The sequence below is a fragment of the Mus caroli genome, unplaced genomic scaffold (genome assembly GCF_978045245.1).
Source record: "Mus caroli unplaced genomic scaffold, Mus_caroli_1 scaffold_14, whole genome shotgun sequence".
Taxonomy (NCBI): domain Eukaryota; kingdom Metazoa; phylum Chordata; class Mammalia; order Rodentia; family Muridae; genus Mus; species Mus caroli.
Genome location: NW_028227269.1, coordinates 1,006,160 through 1,029,718, shown reverse-complemented (window position 1 = coordinate 1,029,718; position 23,559 = coordinate 1,006,160). Strand labels below are relative to the sequence as shown.

Sequence of the window (23,559 nt, the reverse complement as noted above, 5' to 3'; positions counted from 1 at the left end):
CAAGCTTCGGCTCTGCTGTGGTTAATGGTAATGAGGAAGGTTTGGACAGTGGTGCTCACTATAGCTGGAGCCACAGAGTAGGGAGATGCAGCCATTGTCTCTATGCTTAGTAGGGACTTAGGAGCCCCCAGCTCACAGATCATTCCATGAACCATTTTCTCTGGCTTTGTAGGAAGACTTCTGCCTCCTCAGGTTGTGGGACAAAGATTTAGTCTGGAGAGATGAGACATTTCTAAGAAGACTGGGGACAGGTCAGGTGGGAGCGTGTAGACTTTAAATTGTCAGGGAAAAACTCTGGAAGCCTATCTATGTTACCACAGGATGTGGCTCAGGTCAACGAAGAGAATCTGCCTACCTATAACCGCTGTGCGCTCTATGCTCTGGGTGCAGCCTACCTGAACCTCATCAGCCAGCTCACAACAGTGCCTGCCTTCTGCCAGCACATCCACGAGGTTGGTGTCATTAGGGGACCGAGATCCTGGTGAGCCCTTTGCTTTGGAGGAAGTGTGGAGGAGCTAAAGATCCTCTGTCCTCAGCCACCTGAGCACAGGGGTCTCATACCTGCTCCCCACCCTCTGTCCTCATGGAAGCATGTGGCATACACTCCTCCAACCACTCAGAAGAAAGCAAGAGTTTGGTGGAGGAATGAGGATGTGATTCAGATGGTAGAGTACCCAGCCAGCATGCATAAATCCCTAAGTTCAATTCCCAGCACCACATAAAACTGGGTATGGTGACATATGCCTCTAATCCTCAGCCCTCAAAAAGGCTCAGGGGCAGGAAGACCTCAGCATAGCAAGGTTTGGCCAACCTGGGCTAATAAATAAAGGCTAGGGAAACTGAGTCTGGTGATATAGACCTGTAATCCCAGCCATTCAGGAGGCTACTGGTAGAGGATCTCCAGTTCAAGGCCAGTCTGGGCAACACTGAAACTGTCTTAGGGTGAAAGCCCTTGCTTGACCCCAGAACTCATTTAAGAAATCCAAGCACATGGGTACACACCTAAATCCCAGCATTCCTGTGGCAAAATGGGAGTCAGAGACATAAGCTTATGGGCCAGTATATGGTACCATGGCAAAAGCAAGACAGACTCGGCTTCACCAAGGTAGAAGGCAAGAACTAATCCCCAAACCTCCACAGATAACTGCAACGTGTACATGCCCCTCCTTGGTGGTTGCATAAAAGTCTTTTAAAACTCTTGAACGGGACTGGAGAGATGGCTCAGTGGTAAGAGTACTGACTGCTCTTGCAGAGGACCTGGGTTCAGTTCCCAGCAGCCATGTAGTAGCGCACAACCCTCTATAACTCCAGTCCCAGAGGATATGGCGCCCTCTTCTGGCCTTCACAGACACTAGACACATGAGCATAGTACATATACATGCATACAGGCAAAATACTCACACACATAAAAATAATTTTTTAAGAAAAAATTCTCAAGTATTTTGGGTGGAGTCCTATGATGTCGAGAATTAAGTTTAGAATCCCAGGTCTCTGCTGGGGCATGAGGGAAGGTGCTGTGTCAGTGTACCAGAGACTTCCCAAGATTGTTGGACTTTGCCAGGCTCTGGTCTGATATGGGAGTAAGAGAAGCAGTCTTCCCTGGAAGTCGTAGGGTTGTTTCCAGGTCACCCTCGGACACCTGCATACCATCTTTCCCTGGCTTGTTACCACCTTACTTACGTGACTGTAACGTTCACATCTCTTCCCCCAACACTTGCAAGGGCTATTGATGAAATCTCAAGCCATCCCTATCCATCAGATGCAGACATGCCACCTGCAATCTCTTTTCACTCGTATAAATCGAAAGCACAGGCATAAGACACAGACAACAGAACCACAGTCTCTCGGGGATGGTACCGTGTACTTGGAGGAAACTTGGTGTCTGTGCGTCATCAATGGTGACAGCCTTGGCAGCCACTCATCTCCCCAGGTGGCTCTGATGATGACTGGGGATCTGGATTCTCCCTGGAGAAGATCTCAGCACTACATCTCCAAGGAGGCTGGGGTGGGGAACTCTGAAATCGAGCTCACGGCTCTTCCTGGCTCCTGCTCTGAGGCACCTCGCCCAGCTGGACCCGGCTCTCATCATTGGTTTCCTCCCAAATTCCAGGTGATAGAGACCAGAAAGAAAGAGGCACCATACATGCTTCCTGAGGACGTGTTTGTGGAAAAGCCCAGGTAAGGACAGTACCAGGCATGGCAGTATGAGGCCAGGCAAGGACACGCTTCAGGGGGCTTAGGCGCGTCCTGGGCAGGGTTCGGCTTCATCACATTCCTATGATCCTTCCATGGCTGCCATGCTGACAAACCTCAAGCAGGTCATGGTGAGTCAGCTGGGGGGGGTCATGATGAGTCAGCTGGGGGGGTCATGATGAGTCAGCTCAGGGGGTCATGATGAGTCAGCTGGGGGTCATGATGAGTCAGCTCAGGGGGTCATGATGAGTCAGCTGGGGGGTCATGATGAGTCAGCTGGGGGGTCATGATGAGTCAGCTGGGGGTCATGATGAGTCAGCTGGGGGGTCATGATGAGTCAGCTGGGGGTCATGATGAGTCAGCTCAGGGGGTCATGATGAGTCAGCTGGGGGGTCATGATGAGTCAGCTGGGGGTCATGAATCAGCTGGGGGGTCATGATGAGTCAGCTGGGGGTCATGATGAGTCAGCTGGGGGGTCATGATGAGTCAGCTCAGGGGGTCATGATGAGTCAGCTGGGGGGTCATGATGAGTCAGCTGGGGGTCATGATGAGTCAGCTCAGGGGGTCATGATGAGTCAGCTGGGGGTCATGATGAGTCAGCTGGGGGTCATGATGAGTCAGCTCAGGGGGTCATGATGAGTCAGCTCAGGGGGTCATGATGAGTCAGCTCAGGGGGTCATGATGAGTCAGCTCAGGGGGTCATGATGAGTCAGCTGGGGGGTCATGATGAGTCAGCTGGGGGTCATGATGAGTCAGCTCAGGGGGTCATGATGAGTCAGCTCAGGGGGTCATGATGAGTCAGCTGGGGGTCATGATGAGTCAGCTCAGGGGGTCATGATGAGTCAGCTGGGGGGTCATGATGAGTCAGCTCAGGGGGTCATGATGAGTCAGCTCAGGGGGTCATGATGAGTCAGCTGGGGGTCATGATGAGTCAGCTGGGGGGTCATGATGAGTCAGCTCAGGGGGTCATGATGAGTCAGCTGGGGGGTCATGATGAGTCAGCTCAGGGGGTCATGATGAGTCAGCTCAGGGGGTCATGATGAGTCAGCTGGGGGTCATGATGAGTCAGCTGGGGGGTCATGATGAGTCAGCTGGGGGGTCATGATGAGTCAGCTGGGGGGTCATGATGAGTCAGCTGGGGGTCATGATGAGTCAGCTGGGGGGTCATGATGAGTCAGCTGGGGGTCATGATGAGTCAGCTGGGGGTCATGATGAGTCAGCTGGGGGGTCATGCTGCACAGGAAGTAATGCACCTCCAGGAGCTTTGGGCAAACCCAGGCGTGTACATCCTAGAGGCGCCATCCCAATAGGACCTCGCCTTCAGATGCTGCTGTGGGCCAGTATCACTCCAACATGACAGTGATGTCAGCAAGGATAGTATGGAACAAAAGGTGTCCAACAACAAGACTTAGCCTTCTAAACTGTGGCTGCCACACACTAACTGCAGGAGAGTGGTGGTGTTGGGGTAGGGCTGTCTGTCTGTAGTTCAGTGACAGAGCATTTGCCTAGCATGCATGCATCCTGGGTTGAATCCCACTCAGAGCATCACAAAAGAAAAAGATTCAGAAAGTCTGTGTTGCTTTGAAAGAATATTTAGTGTGAAATGGTTATTAAATAATAGATGAATAAAGTCAGTCACAGGCTGATGAGATAGATCAGTTGATAAATTGCTTGTTTCTATTATACATATGAAGTTTGATTCCCCAGAAACCATGTTGTTAAGAAAAGAAAAGGAGGGCTGGTGAGATGGCTCAGTGGGTAAGAGCACCCGACTGCTCTTCCAAAGGTCCAGAGTTCAAATCCCAGCAACCACATGGTGGCTCACAACCATCCGTAACGAGATCTGGCGCCCTCTTCTGGAGTGTCTGAAGACAGCTACAGTGTACTTACATATAATAAATAAATCTTTAAAAAAAAAAAAAAAGAAAAGAAAAGGAGAGCCGGGCGTGGTGGCCCACGCCTTTAATCCCAGCACTCGGGAGGCAGAGGCAGGCGGATTTCTGAGTTCGAGGCCAGCCTGGTCTACAAAGTGAGTTCCAGGACAGCCAGGGCTACACAGAGAAACCCTGTCTCAAAAAACCAAAAAAAAAAAAAAAAAAAAAAAAAAAAGAAAAGAAAAGGAAAAGCCAAGTGTGATAGCAGGTGGTTTGTCATCCAGTTCTGGAGACAGGGTGACTGTCAGGTATCTGAGCTCACTGGCTAGCCAGCCTAGCTTACTTGGTGAACTCAAGGACACTGAGAGACCCTGTCCCAAACCAAAAGTGTAACACAGCCCAACACTGACCTCTGGTCTCTACACATCTGAGTACACATGATGTATGCACACCTGTACACACATACACACCAAAATTAATCACAAAACAGTGTGCTAGGAAAGGGAACATTTATATGTAGGCCTACACGTATTCAACTGAAGGATTCTGCATAAAATAACAGCAGGTGTCCCTGGGAAAAGGACCAGGGCATTTTCTTCTATTTTGCTGTCATTTTGCATACTGAATGTGTTGCTATTGTGATAGAGCCATCCAGAGATTGTTCTAGCTGCCCACAGTTTTCCTCTGACTCTTCTTTGTCTTTCAGGCTGTCTCAGAATCTAGATGGTGTGGTGATCGAGTTTCTCTTCCGCCAGAGCAAAATCAGTGAGGTCCTGGGAGGCAGCGGCTACAATTCAGACAGGCTCTGTCTGCCCTACATCCCTCAGCTGACAGGTATGAGCTCTAGACCAGGCTTCTAATCTACCTCTGCCTTTCCTGCCAGGCGAGAGCCCCAGGATAAAGGGGTGTGGCCTCCTGAACCCCTTGTGGTGCCATCTTAGATGTTGCATAAGAGCTGAGAGACATAGCAGAATCTATGGTGAGATCCTGACTCCCACACGCCCCCTCTTCAGTTTAGGATCTCAGAAAGCCCATGAGATAACCTGGCTTGTGAAGGGCTGGTTCAGAGCATTGGGAAGAACACACAGAACCAGAGATCCATCTCAGAATGTCTCTGCTACTTCCTCTTTTAAAACACCTTTGGCAAGTCTCTGGAAACCCCTGAGTTACATGACTACAAAATTGCCTCATTGGAGGGTTTATATGGAGGTGTATGGAACAATGAAGGCAGATGCATTTAGGGAACGCTGCGTGTGTGACCGTTACTGCCGCCCTGAGCGGATGGTACAAGCTGTGCTAGTTGAGAATGAGATATGCTTCATAAATGGTTCAAAAAACTCTTAGCCCTAAGAAGCAACCTGAAGATCCTAACAGTGGGTGGAGGAGGCCCACAGCAGCCAGAAGGTTCTGGAAACTGCAGGTGTAGCCTAAGTGTGTCTCGAGCCAGTGAGGGCTGTGGTGGGTAGGACCAGGGGCTTAGCCCTGGCTTTGCAAGGCCTGGGAACCCCAGCGTCTGGTGCCCTCTTTTCCAGATGAAGATCGCTTGTCCAAGAGGAAGAGCATTGGCGAGACCATTTCCCTTCAGGTAGAGGTGGAGTCCAGGAACAGCCCAGAAAAAGAGGAGGTGAGTGTTCTTGTCAGTACTTGGGTGCTAAGTGCTCCCTGCCCTTTACAGTGCATTAAAGAATCTGTGGGAATTAGTTTCTCATGTAAATCCACTTTCTTACTGACTCTTATCATGCAGACATGTTTAATATTTCCAGCTAGACGATTTATTACTATTCTTCTATCATGAGACTATCATTAAAAAAAAAAAAAAATCATGCCGGGCGTGGTGGCGCACACCTTTAATCCCAGCACTCGGGAGGCAGAGGCAGGCGGATTTCTGAGTTCGAGGCCAGCCTGGTCTACAAAGTGAGTTCCAGGACAGCCAGGGCTACACAGAGAAACCCTGTCTCGAAAAAAAAAAAATCACTGTAGAAAGGCTTTCTGGTCTCCTTTCCCTACTCATACAAACTGGGGGATTGACAGGTGCAGCACCATACAAAGTAAGGAGGGCCCACTTCTGAGTGGGACAGGGACACAAAGATTCATGGGATTATGAGGACCACCGTGGAAGACACTGAGTCTTCCCCCAGGTGTGATCAGCACATGGAAAAGTCCCTGAAGGCTGGGATTAAGCCTCCACCTAGGGCCAAGTTCTACAGAGCTCATCTGGAATATTCCCATAAAAGGCAGGATCCTCTGACTCTGGCTCACTGGGGAAGCAGAGTAAGGAGGTAGAAGGATCCTCAGAGACCCTGTGGCCCCTCCTGAGTTACAGCCTTGGAGTGAGCCGACTGCTTCCCCATACTGCAGAGCGGACTCTCCTGTCCTTGCTTCAGAGGCCTTCAGTAGTTAGGTGAAGCTAAGGAGGAGAAATGCTGCTCGCCTGGCCTGTACCCTTTACTCTCGCCTGACCTCCTGCGACACTCATTGGTTCTTTCCCCGGATCAGATTAGCCCAGGGGTGTCCTAGTAACTGCTGCAGGGCTATGACCTCCCCATCTGCACTGCTTCGTGTCTTTGGCCTCTGTTCAGGATCTTGTGTTAGCTGATCCTGCTGTTCCATCTTTTTCGTTATCTTCAGCGTCTCTCCCAAGGCTGTGCATCCATGGAATTCCCTTCTTTGGGTTTTATTATTTCCTGCCTCATTTCATAGTGTCTGCAGAAGTTGAGATCCTTTGCCTCTGGTCTTGGGACCAATCAGATGAGCAGAACGCTCATTGTGTCTAACCTTCATTGACTTACTATATTAAAATTCATCACTTTGGGGTATAATTTAATATTATAAGCCTTCAAAATGTTGTGAAGTTTTTTGGAGTTTATATTGGAGACCATATTTCTCAACTGCCTTTTTACATCCAATTATTTCTCTGAGTATTTGTTTTTTTAATTATGTGGTGGTTTCCTCCGGTGGAGCATGATGGACAGGCTTGGGTAGGGAAAAGAGAATAGAATTCGATTCTGAGGGAATCTGGTGAGGAATTGGCCTCATTTACTTTGTCCATGCATGCTTAGACACCTCTGGGAATGAGGATGCTTCAGGGGCACTCCCCTGAGGAGCGACGTTCACCTTTCACAACATTTTTGCCCTGTCTCCTTTAGCGAGTTCCTGCAGAAGAGATCACCTATGAGACACTGAAGAAAGCCATTGGTAAGACGGGGCCCCAAGAAACTCTGGTGATAAGGGGAGGTCAGGGGTGACATGGACCTGGTGGCAGAGGCTGATGGCCTCTTGTAAACTCATCAGTCACTAGAGCCTCAACTGGAAGTCCCCAATCCCCAATGAAGTGGGTGGCACTGCTTATCAGGCAAACCCTTGCTTGCTTGCTAATGGCGGCTGCCTCTGAAAGCTACGGCTTGTGAGTTACAGCCAGGTGACCAGTGAAAGGCACTGAGAAGAAATCGTGTCCGTGTTCATTTAATAAGGGACCTGCAAGATTGCCCATGAAGTGTTCCTATGAAGAGGTTGTTTCTAACTGATGACAAATTAAGCCACTAAACGTCCTTCCCATGAAGCCCCTTCAGGATTTTGTTATAAATGCACTCAGCTGGGCAGTGGGGGCGCACACCTTTGATCCCAGGACTTGCAAGGTGAGGCAGAGGCAGGTAGATCTCATACCTGCCTGGCTGAGGCCAGCCTGGTCTACATAGTGAGCTCTAGAACTGCCAGGGCTATCTAGTGAGAGCCTGTCTGAAAACAAATTAAGAAGTAATGAATGAACACAACACCTGTCTCCCTAGCCCACTCACAACGGGCATTATTTGACCTCCAACCCCACTCCCTATTCATTATTTGGCACTAACTCACCTGGGATAGTAAGGGCGTGTAAAGCCTTAAGTGAAATTTGCCTAGACTGCTCTGCTGTGATGCTCTGCTGTGACTCTCATGGTCTCTCTGCCTTTTCAGGTCCTTTTTAAAACTGCCCTGACAGTACTAAAAGGGACAGCTGAGATGGTTCATTTGAGAGTTCCAGCAGGGGTGCAGCCACTTGGGTCTTTAAAAGCCCAGCTATGGGTTCATTTAACTGATTCTCAGAGGGTGGGGCCTTGGGCAGAATCAGGAAAAGTCTATATGGACACATGAAGTGTTCCTATGAAGAGGGCTCCACACCTTTCATGTCCCCGCCCATTTTTCATCCCGAGTCCCACCTGTTCATATACTCAAGCTCCTCCCTTTACTCGTCCCTGGGGACGATCTACATACTAACCCAGTTCTCTGTGTCACAGTGGACAGTGTGGCGGTTGAGGAGCAGGAGCGCGAGCGGCAGAGACAGGTGGTAGAGAAATTCCAGAAAGCGCCCTTTGAGGAAATTGCAGCCCACTGTGGGGCCCGGGTGAGTGACACACCACAGGGTGCCTTACTGACCAATCAGAAACCAGATTTGTGTTGAGGGCAGGACCGAGTTCAAACCATGGCTCTTTGTACTGCAGAAATTGGGAGTTTGGTTCTAGCATGCAGAATGCTGCTGTTTACCTCAGTACCTTCCACTACATTGCTTCCCCTGAGCCCACTGACTAAGCGTTTAGCACTCAGTGTCTTGGATCTTTAATCCTAGCACGTGGGACGCATAAAGGCAGGCAGGTCTCTGTAAATTCGAGGCCAGCCTGGTCTACATAGATAATCCCAAACCAGCCAGAGCTACATAGTGAGACAGTGCTACAAAAAAGACAGTGGCATGTGGGGGTGGCATAGGAGGTGCCAGCTGAGTGTTGTGCCTCACACTTTTAATCCAGCACTAAGAAGTCAGAAGCAGTAGATCTCTGTGAGTACAAGGCCAGACTGGTTTCCATAACTAATCCCAGGCTAGCTAGGGTAGTACACTGTCTCAACAAAATGAGCAAAAACTTTTACGATTATTATTATAAACTTTTGTTATGGTCCTGTGTGTACGATATGGGTATAGCCGCACATGTAGGTCAAAGGATAACTTTGGGTCTCTCCTTCCACTTTTATGTGGTTTCCAGGGATAGAATTCAGACCACCCGGCTCGTATAGCATAGACTTTACCCACTGAGCCATCTCACCAGCCACGGTCTTTTAAATGAGGGTCTTGCGGTTTGTCCTTGGCTGCCTTTGAACTCTGGCTTGCATCACACTTTCAGCCATCCTGCCTCTGCCTCATTAGCGCTGAGATTACAGGCATGTGGCTTATATTTTATATATATAAGGTCTACTTATTTTGTATCTATATTAAAGCCCGTAACTTCCAAGCCTGTACTACCTACTGTAAGTTATTCACATCCCACTTTGAGAGGTAGACTGTTGATTTCATAGTCTAGGAGGAGGCCCAAGTACTAGACACGTCAAGAAATAGTAATGTCAGCTCCAATCTCCTGACCCCATGCCCAACAGACCCTGCTACCCCATATTGAAGAGCAGAAGCCTGCCAAAACCTCTCCCAGGTATCCCTGGCCCTAGCCTTTGTTGGTGGCCCTGCCAGGTCCCCAGCCTTTGCTGGTGGTTGTCACTGTTGTCACTGAGCTGAATGTGTAAGTACAACACACGGGTGCCAAGGATAAGAGCACACACCCACCAGGTTACCTCCCGAGATTGTTACTGTCAGAAACGTCCTGGTGTCCTTTGGACAGGTGGCCAGAGAGGTGGCAGTGAACACTCTTGGAACCCCACGTTCACTTTCCTTCTCTTTGTCTCTAGGCATCACTGCTGCAGAGTAAACTCAACCAGATCTTTGAAATCACCATCCGGTAAGTGACCACATAGGTAGGGGACCCTAACTCTGTGCCATTGTCCTAAGCCCTCCCCTCACACCTGCTTGCAGCCAGCCCTCCCTCCATCCTCAACCTCTAATGCCCTAGTCTCAGCCCTAGTCTCAGCCATCATGGGGAGGGCAGGAGACTGGCTTAGTGAGGTCTAGAAAACAGCCAGGAGTCTTAGTGCTTTGGTCAAGTGATTGATCTTTAAAGGACCTATGACATCAGAGAGCAGTGGTTCCCAACCTGGGGCTTTGCATATCAGATATTTACATTATGATTCATAGCGACAGCAAAATTACAGTTCTGAAACAGCAGCAAAAATAATTTTACGGTTGGGGGTCACCACAACATGAGGGACTGCATTAAAGGGTGGCAGCATTAAGAAGGTTGAGAACCGCTGCTATAGAGCCTATACAGGGAGTTTTGACTGAGCTGAAGATCATAGACCATCTTGAAAATCTGGGAACTCGTGGAGTGGCATGCATTTTAAAGAGAAACCAAAATCAGCTGCTGTGTTCAGTTGCACCAGGGTAGGACCCCGGCTCTTGGTCCTACCTCTCTCCTCTGTGTGTCTCCAGGCCCCCTCCAAGCCCTTCAGGAACCATCAGCGCAGCCTACGGCCAGCCGCAAAACCACTCCATCCCTGTCTATGAGATGAAGTTTCCTGATCTGTGTGTATACTGAACTCCAGGAGACAGAGCTCCTTAGAGGACACAGTCTGCAGGAGGACCACCCCCTGCTCACTCTTGGAAATCTAGCTGGGATGGCTAAGAACTTGTCACCTTGGACAGTGAGCAAAGGGGGAGTCTCTGATCCACTGTGGTCCTCCTTCCTCCTTGTCGTCTTCCGTGAGAAGGGTCCGGCCACCTGTGCTCTGGGCTAATAAGCATCTGATCTGTCTTCTCATGTATCAGCCAGGGACAGAGAACCACAGGGACATCTCCATTGAGAGGCAAGGGCCTGGGAAGCCTCCACTGCGGATGTGTCTCTGAGGGAGTGTCAGCCACTCCCAAAGAAAGGAGACTGATATCCACATGGTTGGTCAAAGGAGGGCAGAGGTGGCACTTGGGGAAGTGACCCTGTGAGAGCGCAGAGGTGATGTCTGCTCTCACCTCTTAAGTCTTGGTTGTCTTACCCAGCATCCCACCTACTCTCTAGTTGTCTGCGTTTCTTTTTCTACTATTAATCAATGCTGAGGACTTACAGCCAGAGCTGGGGACAGAGACACTGGAGGCAGCAAGGCTAGCAGAAGAGCTGGGGATGGAGAGGGGCTGGGTCTCCCAGACTGGGTGGCAGCTTCAGCAAAGCACGAGTGTGGTGAGCCTGTGTCCTGGCTGCGTAGCATCTTCTCACATCTCTGTCCAGAGGAAGCTTGGGGTGGGTCTTCTCTGGTTCTCTCTCTTCTGGATGTTTCCTGGTTGTTGAGTTTGGTTCCTGGTGTCTTTGTTTCCACAGCTCTGGGATGAGAGAAAGCTGAGAAAGTTAGCTGGTTCTACATGACTGGAGAGTGGGGAGGAAGTGCCAGGGCCCTGAGGCCCGTCCGCATCACTTCCCCTGGAAGATGATCCCAGCAGTAGTGAGGGCTTGAGAGAGAGGCAGGCAGTTGAGCAAGTGGCACTTTAGAATTTGGGGAAAGAAAGATTTAACAACTAAGATTGAAAAAATATTTTCCCTCTCTGGGCTAAGTCTGAGACACTGGGGACAATTGGCCTTGCTTGTAGCCTGGGTAGAGCTGTTAGGGATCACTTTGGCTTCCATTTCCCCTATGTGCCACCTCCCTGTCCCTATGTGACTCGTGTGTGCTGGGAGCAGCTGACCCAGGACTGGGTGGGTGCAAACAAGGCTACTTGCAGTTATCTTGGTTTGGCCCTTTCCTGATGTCCCTCGTAGTGTCTCCGTGCCACTCAGAATGCCTAGCAGTGGGTGTACGCCACGATCCAAGATAGTCCATCTTTTCCCTTTCAAACTTCCCATACGTTTTCCAAGCTGTTTTTCTCTCAGGAACAACATTGCTCCAGAGATTTTTTGTTTGGTTTGGTTTGGTTTGGTTTGGTTTGGTTTGGTTTGGTTTGGTTTGGTTTGGTTTGGTTTTTTCGAGACAGGGTGTCTCGGTATAGCCCTGGCTATCCTGGAACTCACTTTGTAGACCAGGCTGGCCTCAAACTCAGAAATCCACCTGCCTCTGCCTCCCAAGTGCTGGGATTAAAGGCAGAGATTTTGCTTCTTGGAAAGGGCAAGTGGTTCTGTGGTCTGCAGGAATCATTTCTAAGGTATGGTTTTGGGCATGTGGCCTGGAGTCATAAAGGAGAAGATAAGCTCCTCGGGACCCTGCACAGTGACAGCCTGCTCACTAGGACAGGTGGCAACATTTTCCAAAATTAGCTGAACTGGAGCACACGTACTTTCCATTGCATATGTGATAAATATCACAGATGGGGCCCTCCTGACCCTTTCCCCAGAGTTTCCCATTTGTAATACAACTCTTTCCCATGTTCTCTGCACTGAGCTACGGGCTCATGGCTCCAGCATGGCCTGCATGATCTCAGGTCCCTGAGGACAACACCCCAACACCACCCACATGGCTTTGGAGCTGTGTGGCTACTGCTCAACCCAAGTTTATAAGCATGGCCTTGAAGGCAAGTTTAAGCATGAAGGCAAGTAACCTTTTAGAAACTAAGAAAATGTAAGCCTTGTGCTAAAAACTGTCTTTTTTCACTTGCCGGCCACATCCTCTATCCTCTGCTTAGCTAGAGTAAGAGTCCATTAGTTTCTTTATTGTCCCCACTGATGTCATTGTCCACCCCTGAGGGACCTTAACCCTGGTTGTGGATTGGGAGAAACACTTCCTTGGAGTCTTTTGAGAGCCAGCACCAGAACCAGATGCCTCCAGGCCCACACAGATATGTCTGTCTCTCACCTTGCCCTGGGAACAGAAGAAAGGCACAGCGTTCATGTCTGCAGACTCAATGGCTGCTCGGTCTTCTTCTCAGTATTTCTTTTTCTTCATGCCGTGGCTGTGTAGTAGGGACATGCTGCTTTTAGAGAACTGGTCACTTGTGTGCCCTCTTCTTGGTAGAATTGATTTAAATTTACATCCAGTAGGATACTGGGTTGCCTGCTGACAGGAAATGGAATCTGATCGTCACCAAGTATGCCTCAGAGTCAGGAAGTCTAGATGGTGGTTGCAGGAGGATCTGTCCCTCCATCACAAGGCAGGGAAAAGAAGCAGAAGCACAGCGAGTGGAGGCTGGGGAGCATCCCAGTGCCCATGCCTTTCTAGCCCCTGGTGTCTGATCGCACTGTCTCAAGTTCTGTTCTCTTTCCCTGTTGTAAACCAGAATCCAAAGGAGCCAACAAACCTATTAAGGCCAAGCAGTCCCTGCCCCACCCCCATGATCAAAGCACCCAGGGCTCTGGCCTAGAGAGTGACACCGTACTGACAGAATGTAGCAGGCGGGAAAGTGTTTAGGGTAGGAGTTACCGTGGCTGACCATAAAAGTGTAAACAGTAGATTAAAAGAAAATGCCTGATCCAGAAGCAGCTGCTGTTTTCCTATGCTGAATCTGTTTCTTATTTTCTCTTGACTAAAATAGATGGTTTCATGACTCCTAAGTGGCCTCATCAGAAAACCTAGAAATGCCCCCTTCTGGCTCCCACCTTCACACAAAGCCGGAGAACATGGGTCTGGGACCCTGGTCAGAGCAGCCATAGCCCATATGCTGCCCGTGCATATGGGCTATGTTGCTGGTCTTGGTCCACACGATGCAGTTCAGCTGAAGTAGGATTGGAAAAGCCCTAAGACTCTTGACTTCTTGAAAAGAAGCCCCAGACTTCTTGAGGGTCCCTGGGTCGTGGTGCCTTCCAGTTGTCCTTTTGGTGTCATAAACCTGCCAACCTGCTACAGAGAAAGCTGCTAAGCCCTGTGGCTTAGCTGTGTTTGGGGCCTGGGGGAAAGGCAAGGTCTAAGCTGTGGGTCTGAACTTTGTGTTTAAAAGCAGATTTGGAGGTCGGGGAGGCAGGCAAGCGGGGTCTGCTTTCTTTGACCTTCTCCGGCAAGCAGATTGCACCAAAGCAAGAATTCTGTCTTCGGAATCTGGAAATAAAGTTTATGGAAAACAGTCTGGTTTCTATGACCCTATAAAGCTGGGTCTTGTCTGAAGACTGCAGAGGGAAATCATGGGAGGCCCTGCTCGTGTTGCTGAGCACCAGCCTGGCTCCTCAGGGAGCACGGAGATCTTCTGAGCCCAGCACTTGCTCTTTCTGAACTCTTAATGACTGGAGTCTGGCACATGGAGTATAAAAGTGTACACCCATAGATGCTGCAGCCCATCATCTCAGTGTGTCTGAGTTTTTTAGACCTTCATGCCTGGCTGAGTGTGTGTATGTGTCTATGTCCGTGCATGTGTGTGATGTAGTTTATAGTTGCCAACATTGTATATATAATAGCTGACATATTTATATGTGAGTACAGAATTGGCACCTGTGGCAGTCTTCTGTGTTTTAAACTTGTTGAATCAACTTAGTTTTCCTTCCAGGGAAGGGGGTATTCTGAAGTCATTTTTTAGAACTATTAGCTGTGGTTGGTGCCCTTTTCAAATAAATGTTAATGTTGTCACCATATGGCTGTCTATTTGAATTCTTAAAAGAAAATAGCTTTTTTCTGTTTGTGTGGATAAAAACAGAATTTGAAAAATATCAAGTGTACCATTGGTATTTATCCACCTCCACTCACCCTGACTTTACATCTGGCTCTAATGAAGGAGGGAGGAGAGGATATTACAGGTTTCCTACAGAAATCTGAAGGGTGGATTCCCAGCAAGCGAGCATCCTCAGGAGGGTCCAGGCCATTCCCCACCTCCCACATTAGTGAGAACTTAATCAGCTTTTCTGACTCCCTTCACACCAGGACTTCCAGGGCTCACCATGTCCTTGTGAACTCCTACCAGACATATGGGCTTGTGACCAAATACACAAATACCAGGTTTATGGTGTCTAATCAAAGTGATGGGTATGTGTGCATGCCCTGTAAATGCATCTGCAGAAGTGTGACCCAACATTGTAGAGACACCACAAGGAGACAGAAGCAACACAACACAGGCCTGCGGAGCTTGAATTTTCTCTTGGATGAGGGGACAAACCAGACACATAGCAAATCACCTGCCATCCTGGCCAGACAGCAGCGTGCCTTCCAGCACAGAGGGAGAGGACCTCAGCCCTAAAAATAAACAGGGCCACTGGATGAGTGCATGACTGGCCTAGTAGAGGTGGTCTTGAACCTAGGCTTGCATTGGAAAAAAAAAAAGGTAAAGATTCTGAAGGTGGGCGAAGGTGACACTGGGGACGGGATGGGGGTCCAGGCATGAAGAACTGAAGAGTAACAATGAGACCAGCAGACATGACTTTCCTTAATCCCAGGAGACATGAGCTAAAGGCTTGGCAGGGGAATGAACATGATTGGCATGTTCATCTCTATACATACGTGTAGAGTTACATATATACTTTTTCTATACATGTTCACGCTCTATATATTTTGCCCCAAAAGCTTGCAACCAATGAGAAATTGGGCCATGGGACTGACACGCTCTTTTTAAAATAGATGCATTAATGTATATTGTATATAATGTAATGTTTGCATGGGCAGGAAAGCTACTAGAAGCAGGTTGGCTAGTCGACATCTGCAGGGAGAACTGAGAATGAAATTGAACATCATGGGGAGGGGGCTGGGAAGACACAGCAAGATAGGAAACCAATGCCCTCAAGGCTTGAGCCGAGGGACAGTGCATCTATCTCCTTGGGGTATAAAGAAGAGGGTGAGACCGTGTGTCTTAAGAGTTTATGTGAATAACCAAATCAGACCAGCTACCACCTCTCAATTCTCACATTTTCCTGAAAAAATGATGGAATCTCTATTTTCCTTTTATCCCCCCAGAGCCCTTATACTAAGAATAAAGAGACAGATAACTAACCCCTGGGAGGGTTTAGGAGCCTGCCTGGGGTCACAGATAAGGACTCAACATTGCAGAGTGTCCCTGGAGCTTCCTGAGTGACATCCCAGAGACATTCCCAGTGGGGAATAGGTCTTGATAGCGCCACCTGGCTTCGGGTCCCTAAGGTCAGTCACTCTTGTAAGGCTTGGCTTTGGAACCAGGCTCAAATGGCTTACAGCCATTCTAGAAGAGTTGGACAGAGAACCACCCTGTACCATCCAAACTATCTAGTCCCCCACCAAGAGTGTTTGCTGGGGCAAGGAGGTTGAGAAATGTTTTCTTTACACTCTAGCATCTGGTCACATGATAGTGTAACTGGACAGTTGTGTTTTGACTTTATTTACGCAGTCTTTATTGAAGATCAGAGCCGACTGTGAAATCTGAAAGGTTTTATTTCCTAACACAGGTAACTCTAAGAGGCTAGAGGTCATTAGCTCGCCCATGCAGGGAGGGGGCCTTGGAGTGAGAAGACCCCTGCACCCTCACTGGCCCTTCTTGTGCGCGTTCTTGATGATGGCGTTCTTGAAGAGCGTCACCAGGGGCGTCTGGCTCTTCTCGGAGGTCATGAAGCCACCGTAACGCTTGTCCTTAGGCGGGTTGCTCCAGCGGAAGTGCTCCACCCGGTAGGGCCCGTCGTCCTTCTGGGCGTCGGACTCCAGGACCTGCTCCAAGCCATTAGGCCGCTCGCCTTCCAGCTCCCTCTTGAACTCTAGGGGAAAGGCCTCCGCCGACTCGTTCTCAGCAACGTTGGGGTACACCTTCACCGGGCGCCGCTTCTTGCCCACCGGCTTGCCCCAGCGGAAGTGCTCCATGGAGTAGGAGCGCTTGCCCTCACGTGGACTCGGCTCTGGACTGCCATCTCCCCCCACCGCCTCTTCCTCCGCACGCCTCTGCGCCGCGCTGCCAGCACTGCTGCTGTTCCTGGGGCCGAAGCGGTCCCAGCGGAAGTGACCCATGACGTACTTCCGGGGGTTTTCAGTCAGGGGCTGTTCATCTCCGTTGCCTGGAAACACGGGCGTCTCCGCGGAGAGGTCGAGTTTGCAAGCCCGGATGCAAGCCTGTAGGGAGGCCAGGCGAGTGAGTCAAGCCAGGCTCTGCGGCCACCATTTCTGCACCCTAATTCAGGTTCCAGTTTGGGCCTCAAGACCATCACACCTAGCAGTGTGGACTCCCGAGGTCCCACCAACATCCTGCACCAAGCAGCTATTGCCCAGGCATGATTCTGCCTAGATGGCAGTAAGCATCCCAATCTACCCCTTGCTTATTTGTGTTTCTTAGCTCTTACCAGCAAGGTCTTGCACCAAAAAAAGGGGTGTTGTCAATGGGGTCAAAGTGTGGTACTATTTAAGTCCAGGAGGGGCATGGGCCTGGAATTTGGGAAAGAATATTCCTGGTAATAGGTTTCTGGCTTCTGGGGGTCTGGACTTTAACAATGATCCAATCTTACACCAGTAATCTACAAAGTTTTGTGCCTACTCCAGCCATCTACCCCTAGGGCTCTTGTCTCAAAACTTTCTTGCACCCACTAGGTCTTTTACTGTGAGTGTTGATCTTGTATCATCTCAATCAGAATTTTGAGACAAGCTGGTTAGTTTCCCTGCCACCTTATCCTAACTGGAAGAAAGGGTAAAGGCACAGGATAAACCCTCCGCAAGTGGTCTGCTGGTGCAGCTACACCTAGAAGACTCACAGCTGCATTCCTGGTTATTTTCACATAAGCTGCATCCTTAAGAAAGAAGGTTTTTTACAAAGGAGGATCTGGTTAAGATCCCCCAGCCCATTGTGAGGTGTCAGAGAAACAGAGCCCATGACCTCTGACCTTCTTTACCCCCTGCCCCCACCCCTTTCCTGGTGAGATCTCAGGGGAGGCTATGCAAGTCAGCAGCCTTGGATTTTTCTGAACTGGATCTCCCAGGATTCCTTGGGCCTTCTGAGTCTAAAACACACTGTATATGACCCTTGCTCTTGAGGAGGTCTCTTTCATCCTCAACTGTCCATTGATAAAACAAACAGGATGTTGTAGCAGACACTAGCGGGTACCCAACATTTGTGTGCACACATGTGCATGCACATGGTGACCCAAAAGGGGCCCTAACCTGTCCCAGGGAGCTTTTACATGCTTCCACAGGTAAGACTGGGAAGGACCTTAGCTGAAGCCCTGTCTTCTAGAAGCAGCATGGGATATTTGGCACCGGTTTGGGGGAAAAAAGGGGGGGGTGCTTTGGTCTTTTCTTCTCCCTATGGCCCTCTGGAGATGGAGTATGGAAATACCTGACTAGTAACTGGCTTTGTAACTGAGAGAAAATAAAGAGGGAAGGAATATGAAATGAACTTGTAGGTTTTCACTGTTTAAAGGGAGGTTGATTTGGGAGCTACAGGGCTGAGTTATAGGATCAACTAAGAGCCATCGTGGCTAATGTAGCATCGTTTAAACTGAGGAGTGGTGAGGAGTCCTCACAGAAAACAAAGCGGGGAATGAGAATAATCGATAGAAATTATGAACCAGCCCCCTTTCCCTGAAGCCACCCCCTCCTCACCTTTCCCTTATTGCAACCTTATGGGAAAAGTTCTATTGCTGCTGTGGGCCACTCCAATGAACGAAGATGAATTTCCCCGACACCCCTTCCCACGGCCCTCTTCTCTTTGCTCTGTACTAACCCCATGCCATCTTCCACCCAAACCAAGGTGGTGTCCGTGGCCCACATACCAGCAAGTTGCTCTCCGTGGTGAGGTCCTGGCACTGGCTGCTCTCCAGGCACCAGCTCCACACGTCTATGGAGGTCTGAAGCAGGAGGGCCAGCAACAGGGCCCCTGAGCGACTGTAGCAGAATCTCGGCATCTTCCAGGTGTCAGGCCGAGTCTCTGCAGAGGCAAACAAGATTGGAGGGACCCCTGCAAGGAGCAGAACAATGTTGGCCAGTCACCAGGAAGGACATTGAGCCAACACTAACAGCTCTTACCTTTACAGCCCAAGGCTTTCTGAGGACAGGAGCGGGGCTCAGAAGATGGAAGGTGTGTGTGTGTGTGTGTGTGTGTGTGTGTGTGTGTGTGTGTGTGTGATGGAAGGGATAGGGGTAGAGAGCACAGCACAAGCTATGGGCAGTTTCACTCTCTGCTTCCTGTTAAAATCAGACCCTTAAAAAATTAGGTGAGGCTATTTGCCCACCTTGGCCCAACCCCTCATTTGGGAGGTGGGAAAGCTGATGCCCCCAAAAGATCATTTCTTTTATGTTCATGATGAAGTAAAAGTATGTTTTTCCACATTCCCACATAGCTTCTAAGTTCACTGCCTGGAGAAAGCTATAGTTCAACACTCTGTATCCAAAGGGTGAGAGTAACTAAGACAAAGGATAGGAAAGTCCTGCCTTGGCTCTTCTCGCCTAACATTTGATCATTTCCCATGAAAGGTAGGTTTGAATACAGACAAATAAAACCAGGCCACTTAATCAAGGTTTGATATTCTGTACACAAATTGCCTGGTGACTGTCATTTTCTAGACCCTAGTAACTTTGTGAAGATTTCTCTCTAAAGCAGATTCCACTTCCCTTAAAACTATCCTGTTTTCTAAACATACACACCACACATCATAAGTCTTGTAGTCTGAAATATGTGACTTTGAAGAGGATGTCAATATTGACAGAGAGATGGGCAGAAGACTGGAAAGGAAGCTGCCTCCACAGTGGAGAACCACTGAGATACTGTGGAGAAATGCAAAGCACCTCCAGGCAGATATGGAGGTCAAAAGACCAACAGGCAGGAGAGAGAGGGAGGGAGGGAGGGAGGGAGGGAGAGAGAGAGAGAGAGAGAGAGAGAGAGAGAGAGAGAGAGAGAGAGAGAGAGCGCAACCCTGGTCCCCTGGTGTCCAGCTCTTCCCTCACACTGCTAGGTTCTTAGCCTGTGATATCTGTTCCCCCTCACCCAAGGACCCTAATGTCACCCTAGTCTGTAATAAGTCCCCACCAACTCTACACTCATCCTGGATCTCAGATTACCAGCCGTTAAGAAGACATTTAATTAGATTAGAAAAATTAGTCCATAGTAAGATGTAAATACCCAGGCTCACACCTTTAATCCCAGCACCCAGGAAATAGAGTCAGGAGGATCTCTGAGTTCAAGACCAGCCTGGTCTACAGAGAAAATTCCAGAACAGCCAGGGCTACACAGAAATACCCTGACCTGAAGAAATAAATAAATAAAATAAAATAAAATTTAAGAATTTTTAAAAAAAAGTAAACGACTTAAGTGTCTGTTACCCCTGATGAACATTTGCATTTTAAGATGAATATGACAGAAAATAAATCTCTCATTTGGAAAGACGGGAGCCAGACCTTTATTTTTGAAAGGGAGGATTTGGAAGTGAGAGTCTTCCTTCAAGAATCTCTTTCTCCTCTCTGCTCCACCCGTGCACCATTCTAGAGCTGGTTTTTCCTGAAAGCTCTGAGTGTCTTTTTCAGAACAACCATTAGTAGGCGCTAGCAGTCATTGAACTATGTGGTCTGAACCTCGGCCCAGAAGCAACCTGTTCACCATTGCTGGGGCTCAGGCTCAGACTGGAGCAAATTAGCTCAAAATGCTGAGATCACAAAGTACCCCCAGATAGGAAAGCATAAAAAAAATGGTAAATAGCATGAAAACATATTAGTAAAGAAAAGTAAGATCATGCAAGTCCTCTCACTAAGTTTCCATTGCCCTGAAAGTTGTGTGACCGTCTTTGAAGGAGCCACAGTTGAGATTTCAGGCCTTCAAAATTGTGCCTTCTCTTCCTAGCCCACCCACTGTGTGCTGAAATTCTCATGCCCCACTCCTAGAGCTTTTTATTTGTATTTCTCCCTTTTCTTACAATGAAACAAATGTCTTATTTGTGCCTCCTTTTTTAAAATCAAAAGTATTGAGGGAAATGTCAAATGCTGTGCTTTTCATAGAGTGTCAGGTTCCAGTCATTAACAGCTCTGGAAGACAGGTTACGATTTATTCATTTTGACAGAGCTACACTTATTAGGGCCCCAGAAAATTCTCTGAACTCAGTTGAGCTTATATGTTCTGCTCTCAGAGTGACAGCGACAAGCTGTGTATAAACCTGAGAGGCACAGAGATACGGCTTCATCCATACACGGTGCGTATGCTTCAACTTCTATTAGACCCAAAGGAAGCAATCTGCACATACTTTATAAATTGACAAACTTCCTTTCATTTTACTTGACTCTTTCCAGCCATTCTGTGAAAGCTTCCCCTGATTTATACATGGAAAACTTGAGGGAATCTTTCTCTCCATTTGAAATGTCCTTTGCCTGAGTATGGGTCCTTGCAAATTGCTGCACCGCCCCCACAGTTTCATAAAGGCTTCCAAAAGTAGACGGAGTAGTTCAGAACCTTGGACAGTTCCCTCCCACACCCTGTTTTTTAATCTGAGCTGGATCTTGAAGACAAGAGCCTACTTACCCTCCTGTCCTATAACCCACGTAATTATCACAATGCAACCACCCCAGATCTGCTAAGATGCGCAGAGAAACGAGGGTTTGGACGTCTACAGCAACAACAAATGAACTCCACCATTAGGAGTTTATTGTGACTTGGCTTTCTCTCCCGCTATCTTTCCAACATGTTCAGTCTCCTGCCTTAAAGAAGATATACAAGTTCAAACAATCGGAAGGAGAAACCTAAATGTGAACTCTCCCAAGATCTCCCCAGGGGCCAGTCGGAGTCTAAGACAATCCTAAGCCTCCCAACACTTCATTCCTCCATGCGGACTCTGGGACCATCCCCAGATGGAGTCGCCAAACCTCCTGCTCTCTGGAGCAGTCCGTCAACCCATCATCCGGACTCAGCTCTCTCCCGTCTCAGAAGTTTGCGAAGAGGTCAGGTCCGCTACAAACCAGAATGCCAGTCTGCTGAGGATCCCAAGGTCCGGGGCCAGAGCTCAGTGTAGGGGAGCTGTCCAGAGCTGAGACACCCTTACCTGTCGCGGAAAGGCAGCTCTCTGGGGACAAAGATGTTCAGTGGCCTCTCTTAGTCACTGCTCTTAACCTCTTTTCTCTTCTGTCGCCTCCCGTTTGGTCCCTGTCGCTCTTCTCTCTTCTTTTATACTTGCGGGGTTGGGTGGGTGAGCCTTGGACGTGACCTTCCTGGCAGCGCTTCTGCAGCGAAGGGGGGCGGCGGGCCGCGGGAGGGGGGCTTCCCGGTCCTGGCTGAGCGCAAGGCACATCTGCCTGGAAAGCGCGGAGGCTGGCGTTAGCACAGACCCGCTGAAGCGCACACCTGGCGCTGGTGGTTAGGAAGAACTTAATTAAGAATGGTGTTGAATCTCCACTTAGAACTGGACAGAGGCTTAGCGTCCCTGTGCGAAGCAGGCCTAGTTCTGAGGTTTTGCAGATCGGAGTGGAATTACCTATGTGCGTCCATCTGCCTTCCTGGCATTTGGAGGTAAATATCACTAATGAGGAAGGGGATCTGTTATGTCGCAGATTTCCCCAATGATGGGAAAGTGTGATATCTTGTGAAACCAAAATCTCAGTTCCGTTTTGAGAAGGGAGACAACAGAGGCCGCCCAAGGCAGGCTATCTTTTGGAGTGGGGTGTGTGCCTGCCTCGATTCCCCAATACTTATTTCAAGACAGGTGTCTTTCTGTGCCCAAACTCTAAGGGCAAGGTCCTGCCAGCCTCAGACTATTAACCAAGAGATGCAGCACTCTGTGGTGGGCAATGGAAATGGAAGCCATCCTGGGGCTGAGCTGGCAGAATGGTCTGGGTGGGGATTGTCTGACAGCCCTCACCATGTGGCCAGACCCAGGCATTCTGGCTTAGCTGTGAACTCACAGGCCAAAACAGAAGGAAGAACAGACCTGCAGTGGCATCTACCTGAGCCAGCACAAAGAGCAAAACTTGTGAAGAGAGCTGTGGCTGGCAGTGGGAGCAGGCCTGTACCAGAGCAGTCGGGGTGCCGGCCTAATCTACCAGCTGAAGGAACTTCACTCCCCAGTTAGACGCTGTTTGCTTGTCTATTTGCTTTGTTTTGTTTGGGGGGCTCCAGGGTTCCTTTGAGAGTTCGGCTTTTCTGATTGGCATCCAAAAATCTTTTCCTTTTGTGCCACGAGAGAACACACCAAGCTCCCAAACAGGAGCAAGGAGTGTGTCACCTGGCTGTGGCCTCTTTCCGGAGTGACTTCCTGCTGTCCATCTTGTATCCTGGGTGTTACATACTCCCAACACTCATACTCCATGAGCACTACTTTCTGCCTCTACTTCCCTGAGTGTTTCCTGGAAGCTTAGCACCCTCTGTCCCTCCAGTGAGGTTACTCTCCATCATCTCCCGGTTCATATTAAGCCCCCTTTGGCTATTATTTCTGCCAGGAGCCTGAGAAATGATCTGTGTTTGGCAGGGAACCCCATTCTTGTCTCATCTGTATATGTAGCTTATTATACTTGAACTAATACACTTCTGTCTTCAACCTCCCATCCACCTCTGCCCTCACCAACATCAGGCTCACCAGCTCTCTAATCGTGGTGATTTTGTCTTGTCTTCCTTTGTTCTGTCTTTAGGGGGCTGCTTGCTACTGGCAGCCTCAAAGTCAAATCAAGGTAAGTTTGGGTTGGCCCATCATCTGGGCTCCCAATTATATATAGAAGAACTTGCTTTGGCGAATATGAACTGAAAAGTTTGAAAAGTTATTAAATAACATTAGGAAACACTGGTTGGGCTATAGGATGTAAAGGGGGAGGGCAGGAGACAGGGTGGCTGGACCCACGGCCA

General features: G+C 49.0%; 2 protein-coding genes across 4 annotated transcripts in view; one reads left to right on the top strand and one right to left on the bottom strand.

Annotated features, from left to right (window-relative positions):
• The window catches only part of Efr3b (EFR3 homolog B), a 77,665-nt gene extending 63,230 nt beyond the window's left edge, over window positions 1-14,435 (top strand). For both annotated transcript variants that reach the window (XM_085830174.1, XM_029484966.2), the window contains exons 16-23: window positions 321-452; window positions 2,111-2,178; window positions 4,774-4,901; window positions 5,600-5,691; window positions 7,214-7,262; window positions 8,339-8,445; window positions 9,768-9,817; window positions 10,405-14,435. In XM_085830174.1, the coding sequence (XP_085686300.1) occupies window positions 321-452; window positions 2,111-2,178; window positions 4,774-4,901; window positions 5,600-5,691; window positions 7,214-7,262; window positions 8,339-8,445; window positions 9,768-9,817; window positions 10,405-10,510 (732 nt within the window). In that variant the 3' untranslated portion in view covers window positions 10,511-14,435. The remainder of the gene's footprint in view (window positions 1-320; window positions 453-2,110; window positions 2,179-4,773; window positions 4,902-5,599; window positions 5,692-7,213; window positions 7,263-8,338; window positions 8,446-9,767; window positions 9,818-10,404) is intronic.
• A 1,619-nt stretch (window positions 14,436-16,054) lies between these two features.
• On the bottom strand, window positions 16,055-21,855 carry Pomc (proopiomelanocortin). 2 transcript variants are annotated; one of them, XM_021179391.2, is made up of 3 exons: window positions 21,770-21,855; window positions 18,521-18,705; window positions 16,055-16,871 (listed from the first exon to the last, which is right to left on the bottom strand). In XM_021179391.2, exons 2-3 carry the CDS (start codon window positions 18,650-18,652, stop codon window positions 16,296-16,298), a joined length of 708 nt encoding a protein of 235 aa, XP_021035050.1. In that variant the 5' UTR covers window positions 18,653-18,705; window positions 21,770-21,855; the 3' UTR covers window positions 16,055-16,295. The 2 variants fall into 2 exon arrangements, with proteins under 2 accessions (XP_021035050.1, XP_021035051.1); XM_021179392.3 differs by having other exon boundaries at window positions 18,521-18,675; window positions 21,770-21,853.
• Window positions 21,856-23,559: the final 1,704 nt, after the last annotated feature.